Source organism: Pelophylax lessonae, assembly GCF_965119305.1.
Source record: "Pelophylax lessonae genome assembly, chromosome: 3".
NCBI classification, from domain to species: Eukaryota; Metazoa; Chordata; class Amphibia; order Anura; family Ranidae; genus Pelophylax; species Pelophylax lessonae.
In genome coordinates this window covers 342,724,503-342,748,214 of record NC_138770.1, presented here as the reverse complement: position 1 = coordinate 342,748,214, position 23,712 = coordinate 342,724,503, and the positions used below count along the sequence as shown (strand labels likewise).

Here is a 23,712-nt window from a genome sequence, read left to right as displayed (position 1 = left end):
GTCCAGGGGTGTGAGCCAAGAAAAGACCACCATGGGAGATGGCAGCAGGAGAAGAAGTGTCAGATACAGATGAAGCCAGGTTTCAGCAAGTAGGTGTAGGTGCTCCAGGAATGTGCAGAAGTGCATTGTCATAGGACTTGGGATTCCTAACATTCCAATACTACACTGGGGATTAGTGAAGTCACCCTTGGCCAGGAATAGGAAAGCATGCCAGGAAATGAGGTTTTAAGGTGAATAGAAAAAAAAGTATTCCTTTTTTCAAGCAAGGCCCATTTTTAAAAGATATAAAAAATGTGTCCGCATTAACCTGGTTTCAAGTATTGTATAAGGATTATTATCATTATCACAACACATTTTTGTGTATGTGTATCATTCCCTGACCTCTCCAAAATTCCCATCTACATTTAATTTTAACAAAGTTCCCATCATACATATTTAAAAAGCAGCTGGCAGATTCAAAAAGTATACATGTTCTATAGCAGATTTATATTCTGGTAATGGTTAAGAACCTGAGAGATCCACATGCTCCAGTTACCATGTTCTAATTGGTTAAATGTTTCATTCACTACAGAAAATATCGTAGTAGGGTTCAACCAGCACTGAAATCAGAAAAACAATCTTCAAATAAAGATGCAAACTAATCTGAAATCTGAAGTATATATTTTTAATATTCCATCCTTTGACACATACTCTGTTCTTTAGTTACCTTTCCCACTGTGTGTCTCAGAACAACTCAGCATGCATCATTAAAGTACAAACACAAAACTGCATACTATTAGTGACAATACATTTCCTACTTCCCACTTCTATTTCATACTTTATGTTTAAAACTATCTTTAAAAGAGTACCAAACATTTACATTATGCTTATATATGTATGAATAAAATGAATCAGGAGTTTGTACAAATGAAAAGGGACAATTATTCTGAATAAGGTTTTTTCTTTACCATTAGTAGAAATAGTGAAAAAAGTGCTAAGGTGAGTATTGGCGTTGCCCCTTCCATATAATTTTGATAATAGGTTTATTAGTGCTTAGGTTTGCGGCTGCTGCCCTCATCATGAAATGCCACCTACAGGTGGTGTTCCATAGTGTCTAAACGTGCTACTGTGCAAGTGAGTATTGGCGCTGCCTAGACTAGTTGATGATAAAGATAAAAGCACAATAAATATGGCTGCTGACCTCAGTTCAATTTGCCCCTATTAGTGTCATTCCCTTATAGGGTGCTAAATGGGTAATATTGCTAGGAATATTATAAAACCTTAATACAGGTGAGAAACCAAAATAAATAAGAAAGTGACAAATTGCTTAAAGTGCTGGTGCATGGATGAAAACCGGAAGTGACGCTATGATGCTAGACTCCACCCTACGCATTTCCCGAATCTGACGTCATCTGGAGAGGCAGCTCCAGATGATGTCAGAGTGACGAAATGCATAGGGCGGAGTCTAGCGTCATGGCGCCATATCCGGTTTTCGTCCGTGGAACGCATCGGCGAACCCGGACTTCCTGCTTCATCAATGAGGAATTGTTCTTATTATAATGTAAGTATGCTTTTTTCAATAAACATTATGTGATAATACTACACTATGGAGGATTCCTTTATGTATCCATGAGGGGCTAGCACTACCACAAGGAAACGAGGGGAGCAGAGCCGCCAGAGCGGGGTTTCTTGTGGATATGATTATTCCTGTAAAGAGGCTTACCATCTTCTACAGAAGACAGGGAATTCATTCCTGAAAGGCTGTTTCCCCTCAAAGAGGTCCACAATCTGGTGAGTGTATCCCCAGAGGGGGTCACGAGCGAGCTCACGGGGAACCTGTCACAGCACAAGTGCTTTCTTCTGGGATCTTATTGAAAACCACATTTATATTGAAGCACTTTGATGAACTTTATGTCACCCTGAAGATTTTTATGTCACTTAGCACTATTTTATGGACTTTTTAGTGTTATAATAAGCACGGTCACCTTAAAAAGAACTCCACACCATTTGGGGGTTTCTATATAGGCTTTTTGCGATTTGTGATATTTGCACCTTATTTTTGAAGCACAGTGCACTTAGATGTTGTATATTCATTTTTTGAATTTATCATGGGGAGTGTCTACTGCACTTATGGTACAAGCTGACACTCAATTTGCACCAGCACTTTAAGCAATTTGGCACTTTCTTATTTATTTTGGTTTCTCACCTGTATTAAGGTTTTATAATATTCCTAGCAATATTACCCATCTAGCACCCAATGTATGAATGATACTAATAGGGGCCAATTGTAGTGAGGTCAGCAGCCATATTTATTGTGCTTTTCTCTTTATCATCAACTAGTCTAGGTAACACCTATACTCACTTTGCACAGTAGCACCTTTAGACATTAGTAGGAATATAATAGTATCAATTATATTGGTAAAGACTTTTCCCCTCAACTACTAGATTTCAGACCCCTAGGCACATGTAATAGAGATGACAAGATGCTTTCTCTGAAAAAACACAGTATACAAATCTAGGGGAGAAGTTCTGCACTACTAATAAAGAGAGAAAACGCTAGTTCTCCAGTCATTTCTGACAATATACTTTATCCTACATACTGCATTTTCTTGTGTTACTACTGGCCATAAACCTGATAGTTTTGGTGCTTTTCTTCACTTATTAACCACAGTTTACACATTTCAAATGTTCAAATGATTGAAAGGAGTCGCCCAGCTAGTGTAATCGCACACCTTCCCACGCTCGCAAAAAAAAACACGTTGCTGCTTATAAAATGCATGGGGGTACAAATAATCCTAATGGCAGCCCCACGCACTGGAAACCACAGCATGGTTTCTCATACTGGAAACTGTACTGCACTGTGCGTTTTCCCAGTGTTAGGGTTTTCTGTAAAAATGCAGTGAACCAGGCATAAATTTCAGCTCCCTTACTGATTTGCTTACAAACAGGCCAGCAATCTTGGGTCACTTTATAAAGAAAGTGTTATGACATTATTCAGTAAATGTCATCACCTTGGACTTATTTTATGAACTTTGTTCTATGTTTAGAATACTTGACATTTTATGTTGAATATATACACAGATAAATCACTGTATGACCATGTACGGTTTTGTTTGATGAGTTGGATGCCATTGGTTGCATTTATAATGCATGCTGCAAAGTGGCGATTGATATTGGTATTCATCATATAGTATCCTTTAGGATGAAAAATCAAGGGGAACTACACAACTTTTTTTTTTAAAGAGGCAGTGCACATTAAAAGAAGGGAAATGGCATGTTATTAGCGCTTACATTTAAACTATAACCCAATTCATGCATGCAGCCATGATGGCTAGGGGCAGTGAACTATGACATGGCATATGCCCTAAACATTGTGAGGGTACTTTGGGGGGACAGTAATGCATTCTACTTTGCAAGGCACTTTGTCTCCATGCTGAAGAGACTAGAGCCACGATTACCTGCATCCTGGCTATGTTGAACCGTCACACTAATGCTGCAAAATGATAGATCCCTGTCCAGCTGATGTTTGTAAACAAACAAGACAGAGATCGTGGGTGACATCATTGACCATATGTCACCCAGTTTCTTTTACTCATCTTGAAGTGGTAATGTTACCACTGCTAATTGACAGATGCCCAGCTGCTGTTGTTTGCAAACAAACTAGCCAGAGATCATAAGTTATGTCATTGATCAAATATGGTATTAACAATATTTGACCAATAAAATATAGAATATGTCTGTACTCAAATAAGAGGACTTTTTTATGAACTTAATTCTATGTTAGAAAATACTTTGACATTTTATGTTGAATATATGCACAGATAATCACTGTATGACCATGTATGATTTTGTTTGATGTTGTTAGTTGTATTCATAGCTCTGCACAGTGGTGATTGATATTGGTATGCATCATATAGTGACATTTTGAGGGGGGTAATACATCAGCTGCATTTGTTTTGGTTTATAGGACGGGAAAGGGATGACAGAGAATGTATAGCCCTCATGAACCATACCAGACCATGTGATTTCAACCTTGGGAGTGTATCATACAAAGGGAGTAGTAAAGCATTTCCCCTTTTCAAGGCACCTTTTCCCCATGTTGACAGGACAAGGGCCTCAACTCCACATCCTGTCCCACAAAAGGTATGTGCAGTTTTGCAGAAGGCAATTTGGAATCTGAACGTCCCCTTTATACAAACCCGATTCCAAAAAGTTGGGGCACTGTACGAATTGTGAATAAAAACAGAATGTAATGATGTGGAAGTTTCAATATTTTTTTCAGAATACAACATAGATGACATATCAAATGTTTAACTGCTTTCCGACCGACCCATGGTCGAAAGATGGCTGCAGTGTGGTTGTCTAGTTCTTGGAGGGCGTACATGGACGTCCTCCCAGAATCGCGCTCCCGGCAGTGTCCATGCTTGCTGGGTCCCGGGGACCCGACGCATCACTGATCGTGGTAAAGGGCCAATGAGGGCGGTCCTTTACCACGTGATCGCTCCAATGACAGAGCGATCACTTCACAACAAACCGACGCATGTCCGGTTCATTTCTCTCCTCTCCTCGCACGCTGTACACAGCAATCGGTACAGCGTGCGAGGAGAGGAGAGAAACTGCAGCTGCATGCCTCCTCTTCCTCAACCATGCCCCATCCATGTCTAATCTGTGCCCAATTAGTGCCTCATCTGTGCCCCATCAGTGCCTCATCCATGCCCCATCCATGCCTAATCTGTGCCCCATCCATGACTAATCTGTGCCCCATCCATGCATCATCCGTGCCCCATCCATGCATCATCCGTGCCCCATCCATGCATCATCCGTGCCACATCCGTGCCCACCCATGCCACCTCAGTGCTCATCCATGCCACATCCGTGCTCATCCATGCCTCATCCGTGCCACACCCGTGCTCATCCATGCCACGTCAGTGCTCATCTGTCCGACATCCATGCCTCATCTGTGCCCTCCCATGCAATCTCAGTGCTCATCCATGCCACATCCATGCTCATCCATCCCACATCTGTGCCTGCCCATGCCACCTCAGTGCTCATCCATGCCACATCCATGCTCATCCATCCCACATCTGTGCTCATCCATGCCACGTCAGTGCTCATCCGTGGCACATCCATGCCACGTCAGTGCTCATCCGTGCCACATCAATGCCACGTCAGTGCTCATCCGTGCCACACACATGCCACTTCAGTGCTCATCTGTGCCACGTCAGTGGTCATCCGTGCCACATCAATGCCAGGTTGGTGCTCATCCATGCCATGTCAGTGCTCATCCATGCCACATCAGTGCTCATCTGTGCCACATCAATGCCACGTCAGTGCTCATCTGTGCCACATCTATGCCACGTCAGTGCTCATCTGTGCCACATCCATTCCACATCAGTGCCACATCCATGCCACATCAATGCCACGTCAGTGCTCATCCGTGCCACATACATGCCACGTCAGTGCTCATCTGTGCCACACCCATGCCACTTCAGTGCTCATCCATGCCACATCAGTGCTCATCCGTGCCACATCCATGCCATGTCAGTGCTCATCCATGCCACATCAGTGCTCATCCGTGCCACATCCATGCCATGTCAGTGCTCATCTGTGCCACATCCATGCCACGTCAGTGCCACATCCGTGCCACATCAATGCCACGTCAGTGCTCATCCCTGCCACATCCATGCCACGTCAGTGCTCATCTGTGCCACATACATGCCATGTCAGTGCTCATCTGTGCCACATCCATGCCATGTCAGGGTGCTCATCTGTGCCTCATCCATGCCACGTCAGTGCTCATCCGTGCCACATCCATGCCACGTCAGGGCTAATCCATGCCACATCAGTGCTCATCAGTGCCATATCCATCCCACGTCAGTGCTCATCAATGCCACATCCATGCCACGTCATTTCTCATCCGTGCCACATCAGTGCTTATCAGTGCCACATCCATGCCATGTCAGTGCTCATCAGTGCTGCATCCATGCCACGTCAGTGTTCATCCATGCCACATCAGTGCCACTACAATGCTTATCAGTGCCCTACAGTGTCTCACAAAATTGGAATGGGAAGTCAGGAAATGACGATACTCCCTGCATGTTGGGCCTCTGTATTTGGTCAGGCTGTTGAAAAGTGTCACATATGTGGTATCGCCATACTTAGTAGGAGTAGCAGAATGTATTTTGGGGGTGTCATTTTTTGTCTTGTACATGCTATGTGTTAGAAATGTCTTATAAATGGACAACTTTATGTAAGAAAAAAAATGCGTTTTGGTTTTCTTTCCACTTTTTCCAAAAACCTGTGGAAAAAAAATGACATGTTCAAAAGACTCATTTTGCCTCCTAGATCATGTGTTGGGGTGTTTTCTTTCCAAAATGGGGTCATTTTGTGGGTAATTCCATTGTCCTGGTGCTCCAGGACTTTCAAAAGTGTGATAGGTCGTCAGAAAATTATATGTGTAATTTTTGCTTCTAGAACGCCTGACGGTGCTCCTTGGATGTTGGGCCTCTGTATGTGGTCAGGCTGTGGAAAAGTGTCATACATGTGGTATCGCCATATTTAGGAGAAGTAGCAGAATGTATTTTGGGGTGTAGTTGCAAGTATGCCTATACAGTGTGTAAGAAATAACTTGGTAATATGACCATTTTGTGAAAAATAATTAAAAAAAAAATCTTCATATTGCAAAGAATTGTGGGAAAAAATTACAACTTCAAAAAACTTACCATGCCTCTTACTAAATATCTTGGAATGTCTACTTTCCAAAAAGGGGTAATTTGGGGGGTATTTGTACTGTCCTGACTTGTTAGGGTCTCAAGAAATTAGATAGGCAGTCAGTTCATCAGGTGTGATCAATTTTCAATGATTGGTACCATAGCTTGTAGACTCTATAACCTTCACAAAGACCAAAAAATGTATACTTATTTGGGTTATTTTTACTAAAGATATGTAGCAGTATAAATTTTGGCCAAAATTTATGAAGAAAATTACTAAATTTGCAAAATGTAAAACCGAAACGAAGAAAAATGCATTTTTTTTACAAAATGTTCGGTCATTTTTCATTTATAGCGCAAAAAATAAAAAACTCAATTATGATTAAATACCACCAAAAGAAAGCTCTGTTTGTGTGAAAAAAAGGATGAAAATTTCATATGGAGTAATTGTCATTCAAAATGTGAGAGCACTGAAAGCTGAAAATTTGTCTGGTTTGGAAGGGGGTTTAAGTGCCCAGTGGGTAAGTGGTTAAACTGAGAAAATGTATCATTAAGGGAAAAATGAGTTTATTTTAAATTTCATGGCATCAACACATCTCAAAAAAGTTGGGACAAGGCCATGTTTACCACTGTGCGGCATCCCCTCTTCTTTTTATAACAGTCTGCAATTGTCTGGGGATTGAGGAGACAAGTTGCTCAAGTTTAGGAATAGGAATGTTGCCCCATTCTTGTCTAATACAGGCTTCTAGTTGCTCAACTGTCTTAGGTCTTCTTTGTCGCATCTTCCTCTTTATGATAAACCAAATGTTTTCTATGGGTGAAATATCTGAACTGCAGGCTGGCCATTTCAGTACCCAGATCCTTCTTCTATGCAGACATGATGTTGTAATTGATGCAGTATGTGGTCTGGCATTGTCATGTTGGAAAATGCAAGGTCTTCCTTGAAAGAGACGACATCTGGATGGGAGCATATGTTGTTCTAGAACTTGGATATACCTTTCAGCATTGATGGTGCCTTTCCAGATGTGTAAGCTGTCCATGCCACACGCACCCATGCAACCCCATACCATCAGAGATGCAGGCTTCTGAACTGAGCGCTGATAACAACTTGGGTTGTCCTTGTCGTCTTTAGTCCGGATGACATGGCATCCCAGTTTTCCAAAAAGAACTTCAAATTTTGATTCGTCTGACCACAGACCAGTTTTCCACTTTACCACAGTCCATTTTAAATGAGCCTTGGCCCAGAGAAAATGCCTGCGCTTCTGGATCATGTTTAGATATGGCTTCTTTTTTGGCCTATAGAGTTTTAGCTGGCAACGGCTCATGGCACGGTGGATTGTGTTCACTGACAATGTTTTCTGGAAGTATTCCTGAGCCCATGATGTGATTTCCATTACAGTAGCATTCCTGTATGTGATGCAGTGCCGCCTAAGGGCCTGAAGATTACAGGCATCCAGTATGGTTTTCCGGCCCTGACCCTTACGCACAGAAATTGTTCCAGATTCTATGAATCTTTTGATGAAATTATGCACTGTAGATGATGATAACTTCAAACTCTTTGCAATTTTTCTCTGAGAAAATCCTTTCTGATATTACTCCATTATTTTTCGCCACAGCATTGGGGTAATTGGTGATCCTCTGCCCATCTTGACTTCTCAGAGGACACTGCCACTCTGAGAGGCTCTTTTTATACCCAATCATGTTGCCAATTGACCTAATAAGTTGCAAATTGGTCCTCCAGCTGTTCCTTATATGTACATTTAACTTTTCCAGCCTCTTATTGCTATCTGTCCCAACTTTTTTGGAATGTGTAGCTCTCATGAAATCCAAAATGAGCCAATATTTGGCATGACATTTCAAAATGTCTCACTTTCAACATTTGATATGTTATCTATATTATATTGTGAATAAAATATAAGTTTATGAGATTTGTAAATTAGTCCATTCCTTGTTTGCTCACAACTTGTAGTTTCCCAACTTTTTTGGAATTGGGTGTTTAATACAGGACCCCATAAATTTGTTTCCCCAGGGGAATTGTTATGGGGTACAATTGTTCACCTTATTACTCATCACCCACAAAAAAAATGTTAAAAGTATATAAAAGCACCTACACAGTTACAAAGTCCTCTATTAGAAAAAAACTAACAATATCTTTTAATGTAAATGCAATGTCAGTAGCATTTTCAGCAATATAGATACTTGTCAACTATGTTGACCCACTGCCTGAAAATATTGACCCATTTCACTCTGTCCACAAAATTACAGTTTGCCAGTCAACTGCTGTATGTAAACAAACCAGGCAGGCTTTCTTAGTGAAGTAATTACACAAATATGATCATTACAAATATTTCATCAATGATGTCAGAAATGATCTCTGGCTGGTTTGTTTACAAACAACAGCCAGTTGGGCATCTGTTATCTAGCAGTGGTAGCACTACCGCCTCAAAATTAGTCAGAGAAACTGGGTGATATCATTGATCAAAAACAGTCATGACCATATTTGGTCAATGATGTCATTTAGTAGTGTTACCACTAAATGACAGATGCCCAACTGGCTGCTGCTTGTAAACAAACTTTTAGACCGGAAGGATTTGCCCCCTTAAAGCGGAGTTCCGGGCACAAAATCGATCTTTTTTTTGTGCCCGTCCACTTGTTCACCTTCACCTGAAACAGAATTGGATAGTTAGGTTTTTTTTTTTCTACTCACCTTGTAATTGTAGATCGAAGATACTCACCTATTCTTCACTTCCTCCCTCTGCGCCGTGGCTCCGCCGTCACTTCCGGGCTTGCAATGATTCCTGGGAGCTGAACGTCATCGCTCAAAGGAATCAATGCGATGGCACCGGCCCCGCTCATCACTTCCGGGGCGACGCCGCATGCCCAGAAGCTGTGGAGGACATTTGTGACACTTTTGGGGGTACCAGTGACATTGCTACAGTAATCAGTGCTATACATATGCACTTTTACTGTAAAAATGACACTGGGAGGGAAGGGGTTAACTTTATTGGAGAGGGAGGGGTTAAGTGTGTCCCTAGGGGCGTGCTTCTAACTGTGATTGGATGTGACTGTGTGTGTGTGTAACAGCAGAGATCAATGGTCCTACATAGCAGGACCACATGATCTGTGCTGTTACACAGGGGAGAATGCCAGGCGGCTGTGTTTACATTAGCTGCCTGCCTTTCTCCCACTGTGTCCGACGATCGCGAGTGACCGGCGGACATCGGGTCTGCCGGTCACACGCGCGAGCTGCTTAGGGAACGAGTGGGCGGGAGCGTGCCTCCAGCGGCGCACGCTCGCCCCCTATTGGCTCACAGGCTAGTGACATACCGGTACGTCACTTTGCCTGTGAGGGGCAAGTGGTTAAACATTTTATAAGTATTAACATAACTGATATGTTTTCCAGTGTCCAAAATGTATTTTTACACAATAATGAATATTGATAAGTGATTCAGCTAAACACACAGAGGTGATTTAAAGCACTCTACTTCAAATAAATAAATTTTGACCTAAAACTAGTGAAAAGAAAAATGGAGTTGTCCCTTTACTGAAAGTGTCATATGTATTTATTTTTTATCCTAGAGTCAAACACAAAAGTACTAATACATTAGGTAAAATTGCTCATCTTTAGTTGAAAAACAAATGAGGAAAACAAGTATAAAATAGTGTTTAGTAAACTCATATTAAATGTATACCAGAGGGACTGGTATCATGACTGCTGATCATATTGCCCTGACTATGTAAGTCTAGACCTCTCCAGGACACTAAAAGTGCTAAAAAAAAAATGTTACACAACATCCGGATGCTCAGACACTGGGAAACCTGAGGTGACAGAAGCTGACACTGTCGGAAGAGGCACTTCATTACATGCAAATATTGAGACTGCTAAGAACAAATGGATATTATTTCAGGAAGTGTACATTTCCATAAAGTCAGGCAAGATAAAAAGCTAATTTCCAGAGTTTGGCTTTTTTAAATTCCATATAACAGCAGTGTCTTAGAGTGTGCATATTTTATCAAGCCTGAACACAATTTGAGCTCAGCTACAATATTCCACAAATGTTAAAGGGCTATCTTTGTACCACTGTGGGAGTTTTGCATGAGATAATGTTATTTTTCCTCTTGTTAGTTTCTGTGAAAATTAGACCTTCAAGCAGTAAGAATAAAACTTGTTTTTGCAACTTGTGTTTTCAATACACACAAATTTATGATAAGATTTGTAACTATTTCTTGACCAGCTGGAATGGGCCAACGTTGGGTGAAAACCTCTACTGTTTATCCAAGTAATGAATTTAAAAGCTTTTCATGAATAGGTTATTAGGGATGATCGAACTTTTGAAAAGTTCGGTTCGGCCAGAACATCCGAACTTCCCGAAAGTTCGGCCCGGATTTCAGAACCCCATTGAAATCAATGGGACCCGAACTTCGGTGATCAAAAAACACAATTTTTAAGCCCTAAAACCCAATAAATGCCCCTAAAAATTGCCTAGGGTTCTGGGTCATGCCCCACTATTAATCACACAAAAAAGTTCTTAAAAATTGTCATTTTTGATAAAAAAAGACAATTATTGAAAAAATTAAAAAACAAAAAAAGATTTTTTGATTTTGACTTTGGATTTCGTATCCGGGGGGGGGGGGGGGGTCTAAAAAGTGTACATGTGAAGTTTCAGCTCTGTAGCATGTCCAGAACCATAAAAAAAAAGATTGTTTGTATTAGAACACTTTCAGTACAGGAGGTTGGCTTCTCGGTTTTCACACCTTGCCGGTTTAATAGCAGGCATTTTTTTGGGTTCTTTGCAGTCAGGAAAAACATCTGAACTTGTGTATAGTGGTACTGTGCACAAGTTCTGATGTTTTGCCTGCCTCCAAAAACCCCCAAAAAATGCCAGCAAAAACATACCTGGGCATTTTTTTTGACGCTAGCGTTTTTTTTGGCATTTTTTTGGGTTCTTTTGAGGCAGGCAAAACACACATACATATATTTATATACACCTAGACATATATAGGTGTGATAGTAGCAGAAATATATGCTTGCGCTAATGAAATCATTTACAGTAATATATTTCTGCTACTATCACACCTATATATGTCTAGGGGTATATATACAGACATATATGTGTATATATACCCCCTATACACATGTTCAGATGTCATGTCTGACATCAAACATGTCCTCAAAAAAGCACTGGCAGTGGCAACCCCTGCAGCATGAAAAATGCTTGCTGGTGAGAAGCCATATGCCTGTGCCGAAGCAACTCAGAGAAATGATCATTTCTCTATAGCGGTCACCCTGCTATGGAAGGGTTTTGTCACCCTTCCATAGCAGTCACTGTCAGTTAACCCTACACTACACTACGGTCCCCTTACACTTAACACTTTCCCTACAGAAACTAAATTTTTGAAGCTAACTTAAGTGTAAAGGAGCACTCTAACTACACTAGATATCCCTTTCCTCACACTAATAAATGCTAAATAACACTTTTAAAGTAAAATTAACAGAACTGCTTCCACTCTCTTCCATGTCCAGTATAACAATGCTAGGAATATGGCGGGGGCTATGTTATATACTGGGGGGCGTATTCACTAATGATTGGTCTAGGGACCCCCTAGTCACTCCAATCACATTCCTAGCATTCTCCTGCCCCATCAGTTGGCTTTTGCTAATGGTTCTGGTCCAATCACGGGATTTTAAAGCCCATTTCCTGAAGCATTGCATTTTGGTCGGTTCTGGTTGCCGAATTCCGAACTTTTTGGGCAAAAAGTTCTAAATTCGGCCGAACCTCGAACACCCAATGTTCGGGCCGAACCGTTGGTCGACCCGAACCATTCGATCATCCCTATAGGCTATCCCTGAACAAAAAGTTCAAGCTCAAGTTGAAGCTCCAACAGATAGACAATCAAAAGATAGCTTCACATTGAACTCTATTCAACTATGACCTTTAAGATCATCATTTAAATATTTTTTACATTTACCAAGATCTGCTGCCAAAAACTGTAGCTATTCAAATGGAAATGTATTTGTAGGTTTTTGAACCTAGTATCCCTTCCACTAGCAAAGCTGCACAGGCAGGGCAACTGTCTCGAGCTTTTCTTACACATTGAAATGTGTTACCAAAAGTCATATTGCAACTGTATGCTGCATCTGGCAACCTTGCCACCTAAGCCATGGTCTAAGTTGACCATGCAGAAATTCTGGGGATAGTGTTGTTTTGCACTTTTCCAAAATATGCATTTACTTCTTGGACAGAGAAGCTGTCACTCAAATGACACATTCCTGCACATCCTGGTATCTTAGCAGTTAGTGCCTGTATTAATAAATGTCTGACACAGATCAGCCTCCTGCTGCAGCCTCTCTCCCTGTGGCTTGCTACAAAGTTACAGTGTAGGCTTGAAGTCCAATCACAGTCTGGTCTCTGCGAAACAGGAGAATGAGGGAATCCCCCCCCCCCCAGGCATGCAGCAAACTGAGGGAACTAACTTAATATAGGCAAAGGCTCAATGTTTGATAGAAAGTATAGGTCCACTTAAAGAATTGTTAATGTAACATGCCTGTAACATGAAACTAGACTGGGAAAAATATATATTTTAATCAGTCAGACCACACAGCTGATCCACCTACTAAACTCTCATGAAAAAGACAAGCCAGTTTGCAGTGAATTGTGGCTATGAGAGTGAGTTAAAAAAAGGAAAGTTAAGGCCCTTTCACTGCAATATGTTTGTAGTATGAACAAAGTAATAGTTATATGGCTGCTGCTGCTTTGAAGAACCTATAGATTTTTGATACAGTGAAATAAGATGTGCAAAATGAAAGAACTCAGAGCAACCAATCAGAAATCATCTCAAACCGACTTGACTACTGTCAACTAAAATCAGGTACGTTCTGATGGGTTACTGATCTTTGCTCAGTCTCACCATTCTGCTTTAATAAACAAGCCTGTTAGAGCTCAGTAAGGCCATACAACAGTGGTGAATGTGACGTGTTTGTTATTACAGTGATGCATTTGTAGCAACTGCCTTTAATTAAAACATGACTGGAAACTAATATATTTGTTTCATATGTCTAGCACAGCCTGCCAAAAATGTTTAGCTGTGTTGTCTCTGTTTGCTTGTTTTAGCCAATATGAAGTTTACATATTCCATGATAATACCCTTAGGAAAATATGAGTGGCTTGAAGGCTGAAGATTGTTTACTGAGCCGTTTATGGTGAAACAAGCTTCATCCTGAAGTATGTATGGCCTGCAGCTGCTATAGTTATTTTTCCTGAGCTAACAGCCACATAAGGTTTATTTATTTATTTTTTTTTTTTGCAGCAACTTGGTATTAAATTTTTTTATAATAAAAATGTCAGAATTCCTAAATATAGATAAAAGAAGACCTTTACAGGTTCCTAATTTTCTTAATTGGTGAATATTCAATTCACAGCAAATATAGTGATCACTGCCTGGTTTGGCAATAGGGGTAGGGGATGATTTCTGCAATGAAGAGGACAGCCAATTTCTTTATATAACTGGCATTTACCACAAGTAAACTACCCAGTTCTACTAGAACTGAATATTTCCCCTTTTACAGCAATTTATCATCCTTTGCACAAAAACATACTCACTGTCCTTTTGCATTTATAAGCAACATAATGAACATAAAAAGGACAATAAAAAACTGTAATCAGAAAAACATCAGACAATACCAACTGGATAATTTGATATGTGACTTGATGTTATGGTTTTTTATTGTCATGCACAGAAAAGTCAATGCAGGTATTACAATGTTAAACGTTATAATGTTAAATATATTACTGCTTTTTCTGTAATCATTACAATTTGGGGGCAGATCTTTCTGTATTTGAGCCCACATATTTGTTTTTTGCATCGGTGCTCACCTTTCACTACTATACATAATAGTACTTCACCCCGAATCCTTCCAACCTTATTCCCCTTTTTCAACACAACTCCTTGCTCTGTGTAAAAGCAACTGAAATTAGATATAGAATGATACTGTACTCTTATGATATAGCACCAATAAAGTCTTGAACCAAATATTGTGTGCAAATAATACTCCCCATCACACACACACACATTCACCCTACTGTAGTACAAAGTTCAGTATCTCTAAAAGTTGAGCAGCCCAGAACTAGAGATGAGTGTCAGGTTCCAGTTAAACATGGGTTCGAGGTGAACCCATGTTTTTTTTTTTGTCAAAACGTTTTATTGAAATAAGGCACATTACAAAATACAAGACCATTGCAGGTGTATACAAGACATGGAGAATAAAGCCTTGAAACCTTGTAAACTGAAGGCGTGGCATACAGTTAGGACAGGAACAGGAAACACTACAACAGCCACCTGATAATATCCCAACCGCAGGCCAGAAAAACAAAAAAAGAAGACAGGGAGGGAAACGTTGGGACATGCGAAATTAAATTGCGAAGGGTTTAACCCGTCATGTGTCCCCTTCATCAGCGGAGAGGGAGAGTATCGGTGATCAAGAGCTCAGATGCTGGAAATCGGGCAACGTCCTGAAATGTATCCAGGGAGCCCAGGTCGTGTAGTATTTGTGGTGGGAGTCCCTGGCCTGAGCGACAATATCTTCCATCTCAGCCACTCGCTGAATCCGGCGCAGCCACTCCGCAATGGTAGGGGGAGAAGTGGAGAGCCAATGGCACAGCACACGCATTCTGGCCGCATTGATCAGGTGTAATGTGAGAGATTTCTTGTAACTGGCAAACGATAAAGACGTATGGTGGAGGAGGTATTGCGCCGGAGTGAAGTCAGGCGTGTAGGTAGTGATGCGGGGGATTATGGCCTGGACCTCCTGCCAGAAAGGCCGAATGATGGGGCATTCCCACCAAATGTGCAATAGAGACCCCGGATGTTGCCCACATCTCCAGCATAAGGGGGAATTTGTTGAGGAAAACTTGTGCAGCAATTCCGGGGTCCTGTACCATCTAGAGTACAGTTTAAATCCTGTTTCCTGTGCTAGTACATTTACAGAACCCTTATGGGTATGCAAATAAATGTTGGCCCAATCATCACTGGAGAGGTCCAGACCCAACTCCCCCATCCAGCGTCTCCGAAGAGTTTCTGCCGGTGCATGGGAGATGGGGAATAGCATAGAGTATAGAATTGAGATTAGGTGGCGATGGGGGCCAGGGGCATCGCAAAGCCTTTCAAAGGATGATAGTGGACGAGTCCAATCAGCCAACGGCTGGGTACGAGTTAAAAAGTGCCGTATTTGAAAGTAGCAGTACAGAGGAATGGACACTGTCGGGAACTTGAAAAGGAGGTCCCAATGCAAGAGTAAACGAGAACCGGCGAAAAAGTGGTGGGCTCTATAGGGGATCGTCGAAGAGGGTCCCTCCAATGGTACAAATGGTAGGCCTGGGGGGAATTCTGGGTTGGAGTGCAAGGGCTTAAGAGGGCTACGTTTCTGGGAGATGTCTAACTGCTTACAAATTGTATGGAATATACAAAGCGTCGCTCCCGTCAGGGGTTGCGAAAGTATGAAATGAGGCGTTGAGTCAGGAGCCATCCATGGAAGGTGATGCGCAGAAAAAGTAGAGATCGTACTTTACAAATTCACCCAGTCCTTGGATTCCGTATGTGCATGCCAATCGACTATCCTAGAAAGGTGGCATGCCCAATGGTACTTGAGCAAGTGAGGTAGGCCCAGGCCGCCTTCCATCTTGGGACGGGTAAGCGTGTCCCAGCCGATTCTAGGTTTCTTAGAATTCAAATGAATTCCGTGCACATACGCTGATACGCTTTGAAGAAGGCCGGGGGGACATGGATTGGGATGGCTTGAAGAATATATAGTAGGCGGGGGAGAATGTTCATCTTCACTACCGCTACTCTGCCAAACCAGGAGAAGGGTCCCTGGGACCAAGAGCGTAAATCTGTCCGAACCGTGTTCAAGATCGCCAAATGGTTTTTAGCCTACAGGTCCAAAAGAGTGCTTGGCAATTGGACACCCAGGTAAGTAATAGCCTGTGGATCCCAGTGGAAGGGGAAATTGGTCTGGCAGAGCGGCAGGAGCGAGGAGGGAAGGGACACATTGAGGGCTGGCTCGCGATTTAGAATAATTTATCTTTAGGTTGGACAAGTCTTGGAACGTTTTGAGAACCGTAAGAAGGTTAAGTACTGTGATCAGGGGGTCGGTGAGAAAGAGCAGGATGTCATCAGCATAGGCAGCCAATTTATAAGTTTTGCCCTTTAAGGTAATCCCTTTAATGTCTGTGGTACTTTGAATTTGACGTAGTAAAGGTTCTAGCGTGAGGTGAACCCATGTTTAACCTGAATCTGAAGTTGTTCACAGTTCACATACCCAGTAAACAAATGTAACCGTTTACTGATATAGCCAACAGTTACCAACAGTTCACTTATTGGCCTTTGATCTATGGCTATTTGGCTTAGAATTATTAATTTCATATGTGCCAGCCTTTAAAAAGTAGGGTTCCCAGCAGCCATTTGTCAGTAAGTGTTGGATCAGAAGGGGAGAGCTGACAGTGTTTAATTAGGGAAAGATAGTTGTGCTATAGAGTGCTATATATCGCTATAAATATTACTGTCCGTGCGATTTATATTAACATTGAATTTTATATTTATATTTTTATATTTTATTGAAATTTAACATATGACTGACTCAAGCAAAGCTGCCCTTTTTTTGCAGCACATCACAGCATACTTGTGAGGTATAGTGCATCAAGTCATCATATTCTTAACTGCACTAAAGAATCATTACCTAATTTTCCCTATTGCCATAGCTGATAATAAAGTTATGCAATGTACTGTATTTATATTTTCAGGTAGGCCCCAAAGGAAGAGGCAGAGGTTCTGCACACACAGCTAATAGGGTGTAAGTAGGTTCTGCATCTGCAAATTAAAAACTGTGCCACCTAGAAGAGGTGCCACAGAAGAACATTTTGGCTACATTTCCAAATAGTGACAGGATTCATTGGCACTTTCATGTTGTTTTTCCATGGCACAGCAGTCAAGCCCGGCTGCAGGCAGCAGTTACTGGCAGCACCTGAACCCAATGATTGAAATGCCCAGGGTAATGTGGACTTTCTTTGAAGTGATAATCCCGTGGACTATTGGGTGTCCAGGATGGATTACTGGCCAGAGCTTATACAGTACACGATGGAGCTTCTGGGTTGCAATAGGCTGTCTGAGGGGGTCTTCAGCAAAGCAGGTGGTTTTATGACTAAGCGACAAATATGCCTGTCCCCATCACACTTTCATTAAAATGAACCAGTCCTGGATCAACAATGATCACAAAATCCATGCAGCTGGTGCTACTAACTAAATTTTACCTTGTAATCTGGCCAAAATATACTTTAGACCATTACCAGCTCCTGCCACCACATCTGGCCTGACACAATTTCCAGCTCCCCTCATGCCACCTCTACTGGCTTGTCAACATAACCAGCTCCTGTGGCCTCTCCTGTCCTATTCCTATGCTCCGGCTTTGTAAAGGTGCCGCACACAATGTTTCTGCAGATGGATTCCTTTTACCTGCTGTGTGTCGTTTTTTTATTTGCAAGTATTGTCTTTGAAATAATATACGCTATAATTTTTTATTGATAAATCTTGCCCCATCCTAAATTGTGGCCTTATAAAGCTGCTTACATACTATGCAACTGTAGTTTTCTGGGAACTGTCTCTGAATTAACACGGATTTTTATTTATAAAATAGATCTGCCTTGTCTCTCCCTCCTACTTTGCGGCCTAATAAAGCTGCTTACATATTTTGCACTGGTGTTCAAAAGACTGATTGTCTTTTAGGTAGCAATATGTTATATGTATTTTGGAATTTGATGATGGAAGGAAGGACAAATTGTTTTATGTTAATGCCATTGATGTGTTACTGAAGCATCTCTACAGTCTTTCCACATATCCATAGTCATAACAGGCTGAATGTGTGTCTTTTAAAAATGTATATTTTCTATTTTCATAGGAACATGCTGTAGAGATAATTGTGAACACAACACAGAAGCACAGGATCAGAACTTGAAAGGCAAGTGGTTATGGCTTGAAGTAAATTTACATCAATTTCCTTGAGAAATAGTATTAGTTTATTCTAGAAACACAGAAAACAATGTGAATAATTGAAAAGTAGTTTCAAACATTTATGTCATTAGCAAATACTGTAGAAAAAAATCTAAATATTAAATTTTTAGGGAAAACAAAAATTGAGAATAATCATGAAACCTTACCATGTTTATGATACATTTCCAATGTAATATACTTTTCTAATATTTGTGTAATGCAGAAAATTATCTTACTTATACTCACAAGATGTAGACCTCAATTTATATATATATGGCACAACTGATAATATGTTAAAAAAATACTAAATGCATATTTTTAAAGTATAATATTTCTGGATGTACAAGATATTTTTATTCCTACCATGGGACCGATTGGGCCAGGAAGTCCGTCAAAACCTTTCTCTCCCTGAAATAAAATATCATCATTACTAAAACTGGAACACTGTAATACTTATTTCCATTTAACATACATACATACATAAGTTATATTAAATACATAAGAAGCATTACAGATAAATATTTGATAAAATATACTGTATAGTCTAGTTTTTATATATCTGCATCAGTTTATTTTATATTCAACATCATTTACCAATCAATATCCCATATACTATTTTATTTTTAAATAGATATTCATACCTGCAGGGATTATCCCTATTTTACCATTGCTTAAATGTGTTACAAAACCTATAAACTGTTACAGTATATTATTCTGAATCTGGATTACAAATTTGTGTTTAAATTTAATCATAGTCCTGGTTTAACTACAAACATATATAGACAGCGCTAACAGGTAAAAAAAAAAAAAAAAATATATATATATATATATATATATATATATATATATATATATATATATATATATATATATATATATATATATATATATATATAAGTGCTATAAAAATTAGTAGGTGCTGTAAAAAATTAATATAGTATAGCAAAAAGTGCATTCATAATCACTAAATATATATTAATAAAGTGCAATAATTAAGTGTCCATAATATGACCATATAAAGTGCAAAATAATTTGTTGAGGTGCAGTCCAAAAGGAGGTTTCTTCAAAAGAAACTAAAGTGCCAAACAGGTGCTCAAATCCATAAGTGCCCAAGTGCTCTTCAGGAAAAAGACCCCCAATGGGGATGCACTCACCAGATTTTGAGTATAAATGAGCCTTAAGCATATATGATGTTCTTTAGTCGGATAACAGGATCAATGCAGCCACCCAAGCATATGAGATATCCCTTGGACGGATGGATGGATGACATGCACCTCTTAGAATGGCTCCTTAATAATTCATCTCCTCTCACTCTCCAATATGTATTTCAAATGCAAGGATAGAAGCCATACATAGTGAAGCCCGTAGGATTTATTAAAATCAAAACAGTAAAGAATAATTCTCACAAGGTATCATTTAGAAATCAGCATTGAACAGTATTGAGCAGCCTTGCACAGCTAATCCCTTCATTTCCGTGTCGCTGCCGGCGTGCGTTCCACAGTGGTTAACAGGAAATGACGCCGCAAAAGCTCCGCTGCCCGGAAGTGCGTCAAAGATGTCTTTGATAACGCCCATTAAGGCGGGCGAAACGCGTCAACGCACTTCCGGGCAGCGGAGCTTTTGCAGCGTCATTTCCTGTTAACCACCGTGGAACGCACGCTGGCAGCGACATGGAAATTAAGGGATTAGCTGTGCAAGGCTGCTCAATATTGTTCAATGCTTATTTCTAAATGATACCTTGTGAGTATTATTCTTTACTGTTTTGATTTTAATAAATCCTACGGGCTTCACTATGTAGTAAAACAAATGTGTAAAACAATACATACAGTATATGTGTATGCTTTATTTATGATCAATACTTGACTGTAAGGAGTCATATCTTGGATACAACTACTTTCAGAAAGGGATCATAATATTTTTTGTTTAGAACTACACAGCTTGTAGGTGATGTTCCCAATTCAAATGTTCCAGATCAGACAGGAATATTGAGGGGAAGTAATGGTCATTTTCAAAGGTCAAAATAGCTGGTTATTGTACATAGAGATTCTAGTCACCTAGGGTGCACCATTTTCCTAAACAGCAGAACCCCTTGGAACATACAAAGCAAAAAATAAAGATATATCGGTCTGACACCCGAATGACTGGTGGCAGCTGGATGATTTTCATAAACTAGTATTGCATACATTTTCAAGCAAGTTAATACACCAATTATCATGCAGTATAATCAATGTTAACATATCTGTACCACAGCTAAACATAAGAGGTGCAGAAAAATCACTAGGGAAAGGGTACAAGCATTGTGTGAAAAGTAAGCAAATGCATTGAATATACTGTATATCATTTGAAGTTAATAGTAGTCTCATTAGAGCTCTGAATTTAAGAGAAGAGCCCTCTGATTCCTTCTGTATTAAATTGTATTCCCACTTTACTGTCTCCCTTTATATTGTAAAGCAGTGCACAAACCGTTGGCACTATATAAATTCTGAATATTAATAACAATAATATTAATAATATTATTATTATTATTAATAATAATAATAATAATAATAATACATAGTATATCACACATTCTATATTTAGTGGCTTTAGCAGTAACAATTTGCACATTATAGTAGCCCATAATTCAATCATATTCTCTTACTGCTCTTTGTCCCATCTTATTTAGCTACATTTCTTGAAAATTATTTTTTAAAAACAAAATGTAAACCCAGAACTTAGTTTACTGCAAAATAATCTGCTAAACTTTCCTGAACTCTGTTTCATTGTTTTTGAAACAGATAATACCTTGCCTGGCAATGATAAAACACACTGTACAAAAGTTTAAATATATTACGCTTGAAATAAAATATTATGAAATCCTCTTGCAGCTTTTACATTTGCACCACTCACCATGTTTGGTTTACTTTTCAAAAGCTTTTGTTTATCTTTTGATAGCCTAGTTTACAGAGGCATACGGATATGTTTAAAGCCGGCTCAGAGAAAATGGGCAAAGATTCAAAGACATTTTTTGTTTTATGATTTCACAAGTACTTTATGGAGCATTAATTTGTTTAATAAATTGTTAAAGAGAAATTCAACTATAAACTATACATAATAAAGTGGAACCACCCACTTCCCCTCCAGCATTGCAGTGTCCATGAGCACCCTTGCTGGCCACTAACATCTTCAGCCAGTCTTCCTGCAGGTTTCAATCTTTGGCCACTTTTACTGTGCGGTTCAATGTCACTCCCACATATGTCTGGGAGTTTATTCATCTTGGCACATGCAGATATTGTTCATTGAGCTGCATGTAAAGCTCAGTGTGTATTGAAATTAAGCAGATAAGAATTTCTTATAGGAGAGAGACATAGTATATCTCTTTTGCATTAACAATCCTGCCTGTTCAAAAATGTTTATTCATTAACTACTTCAATACCAGGCACCTTTAATCCCTTCTTGCCCAGGCCAATTTTCAGCTATCAGTATTGTTGCACTTTGAATGACAATTTGAACGGCACTTTGAGAATCGGGTGGACAGATTATTGGGTGAGGATAGGGAGGACCCAGCTGTCATTGTACACATGGGCACCAAAGGACAAAGTTAGAGGAAGATGGAGAGTCCTAAAAAATGATTTCAGGGACTTAGGAACTAAATTGCAGGACCTCCAAGGTAGGATTCTCAGAAATACTACCAGTACCTCAAGCCACACCAGAGAGGCAGTGGGATATTAGAGAAATTAACAGGTGACTGAGGATCTGATGTAGAAAGGAGCGTTTCAGGTTCCTGAAGAACTGGGCTGACTTCCCAGTCTGTCACCAGCTCTTTAGCAGGGATGGACTGCACCTAAATGGGGAGGGTGCAGCTTTGCTAGGAGAGAGGATGGAAGTTAGCGGAGCTTTTAAACTATGTGTTGAGGGAAGGGTCCAGATATAGAGCTAGCCAGCATGGAGCAAGGTTCAGCAGGTAATGTTGGGGCAGTAGTGGTAAGGTGACTAGAATACTAAAACTCATGGTAAGTATGTTGGCAAATCTCAATTGCAGCCTTATAACAGGAGGTGGAATTCTTGTGGGTGCAGCACCAAAGGGAGGAAAATAATGGAAAAGCGATAGTGGGCATATGCTACAGGCCCCCTAACCTAAGGGAGGAGGGGAGGCAGACATCCTATCACAGCTTGGAATAGAGGCAATGCTGGGAAATGTCATTATAATGGGGGATTTTAATTATCAAGATATTGAATGGGCAGAAGGAACCACTCAGTCGTCTAAGGTTTGCTTTTCCTAAATGTCTTGCATGATAATTTCATGGGTCAGTTGGTGAACGCACCAACATGAGATAACGCATTATTTGACCTACTGATTACTAATAATACAGACCTAATTGCGGATGTGGAAATACAGGACAACGTAGGAAACAGTGGCCACAGGTTCATTAGATTCAGTATAAATCACAGAAATGAGAAGCACAAGTGTAATACAAGTACACTGAATTTCAAAAGAGCCAACTTCCCTAAATTACACACTTTGCTAGACAAAATTAAATGAGAGAAAATCCTAGGAACAAAGAACAAGGAGGAAAAATGGGAATGTTTTAAGAGCATTCTAAATAGAGGTATTGGCCAGTGCATTCCAACGGGAAATACATTTAAAAGAGCTAAAATTATTCTGGGGTGGCTAAACTAAAGGCAAAAATGCATATACAAGCAAAAGAAAAGGCTTTAAAACTTTGAGCCTTTAAAGCTTTGAGTACCTGAGTACCTATCTGCAGACCCAGAATTATATTTGTGTGAAAAAAAATTATTTTCTGTGGGTACAGTGTAGCATGACTGAGTAATTGCCATTCAAAATGATGATGGGAATTTGGTTACAAAAGACAAAGAGAAGAGAAAGGTTTTAAGAGCATTCTTTCACCCAGTGTTTACAAAGAAAATATAAAAAGACGACAGTATCAGAAATAGACTTGAAAACCTAACATAAATAAGTCACCAGGACCAGGTGGCTTACACA

The 23,712-nt window shown here is 40.1% G+C and overlaps 1 protein-coding gene across 1 annotated transcript in view; it reads right to left on the bottom strand.

Moving 5' to 3' along the window:
* COL19A1 (collagen type XIX alpha 1 chain) overlaps window positions 1-23,712 on the bottom strand; it is a 1,241,599-nt gene that overhangs the window by 843,539 nt on the left and 374,348 nt on the right. Inside the window, exon 11 of the mRNA XM_082249430.1 lies at window positions 19,092-19,136. Coding sequence (XP_082105556.1) covers window positions 19,092-19,136 — 45 coding nt within the window. The remainder of the gene's footprint in view (window positions 1-19,091; window positions 19,137-23,712) is intronic.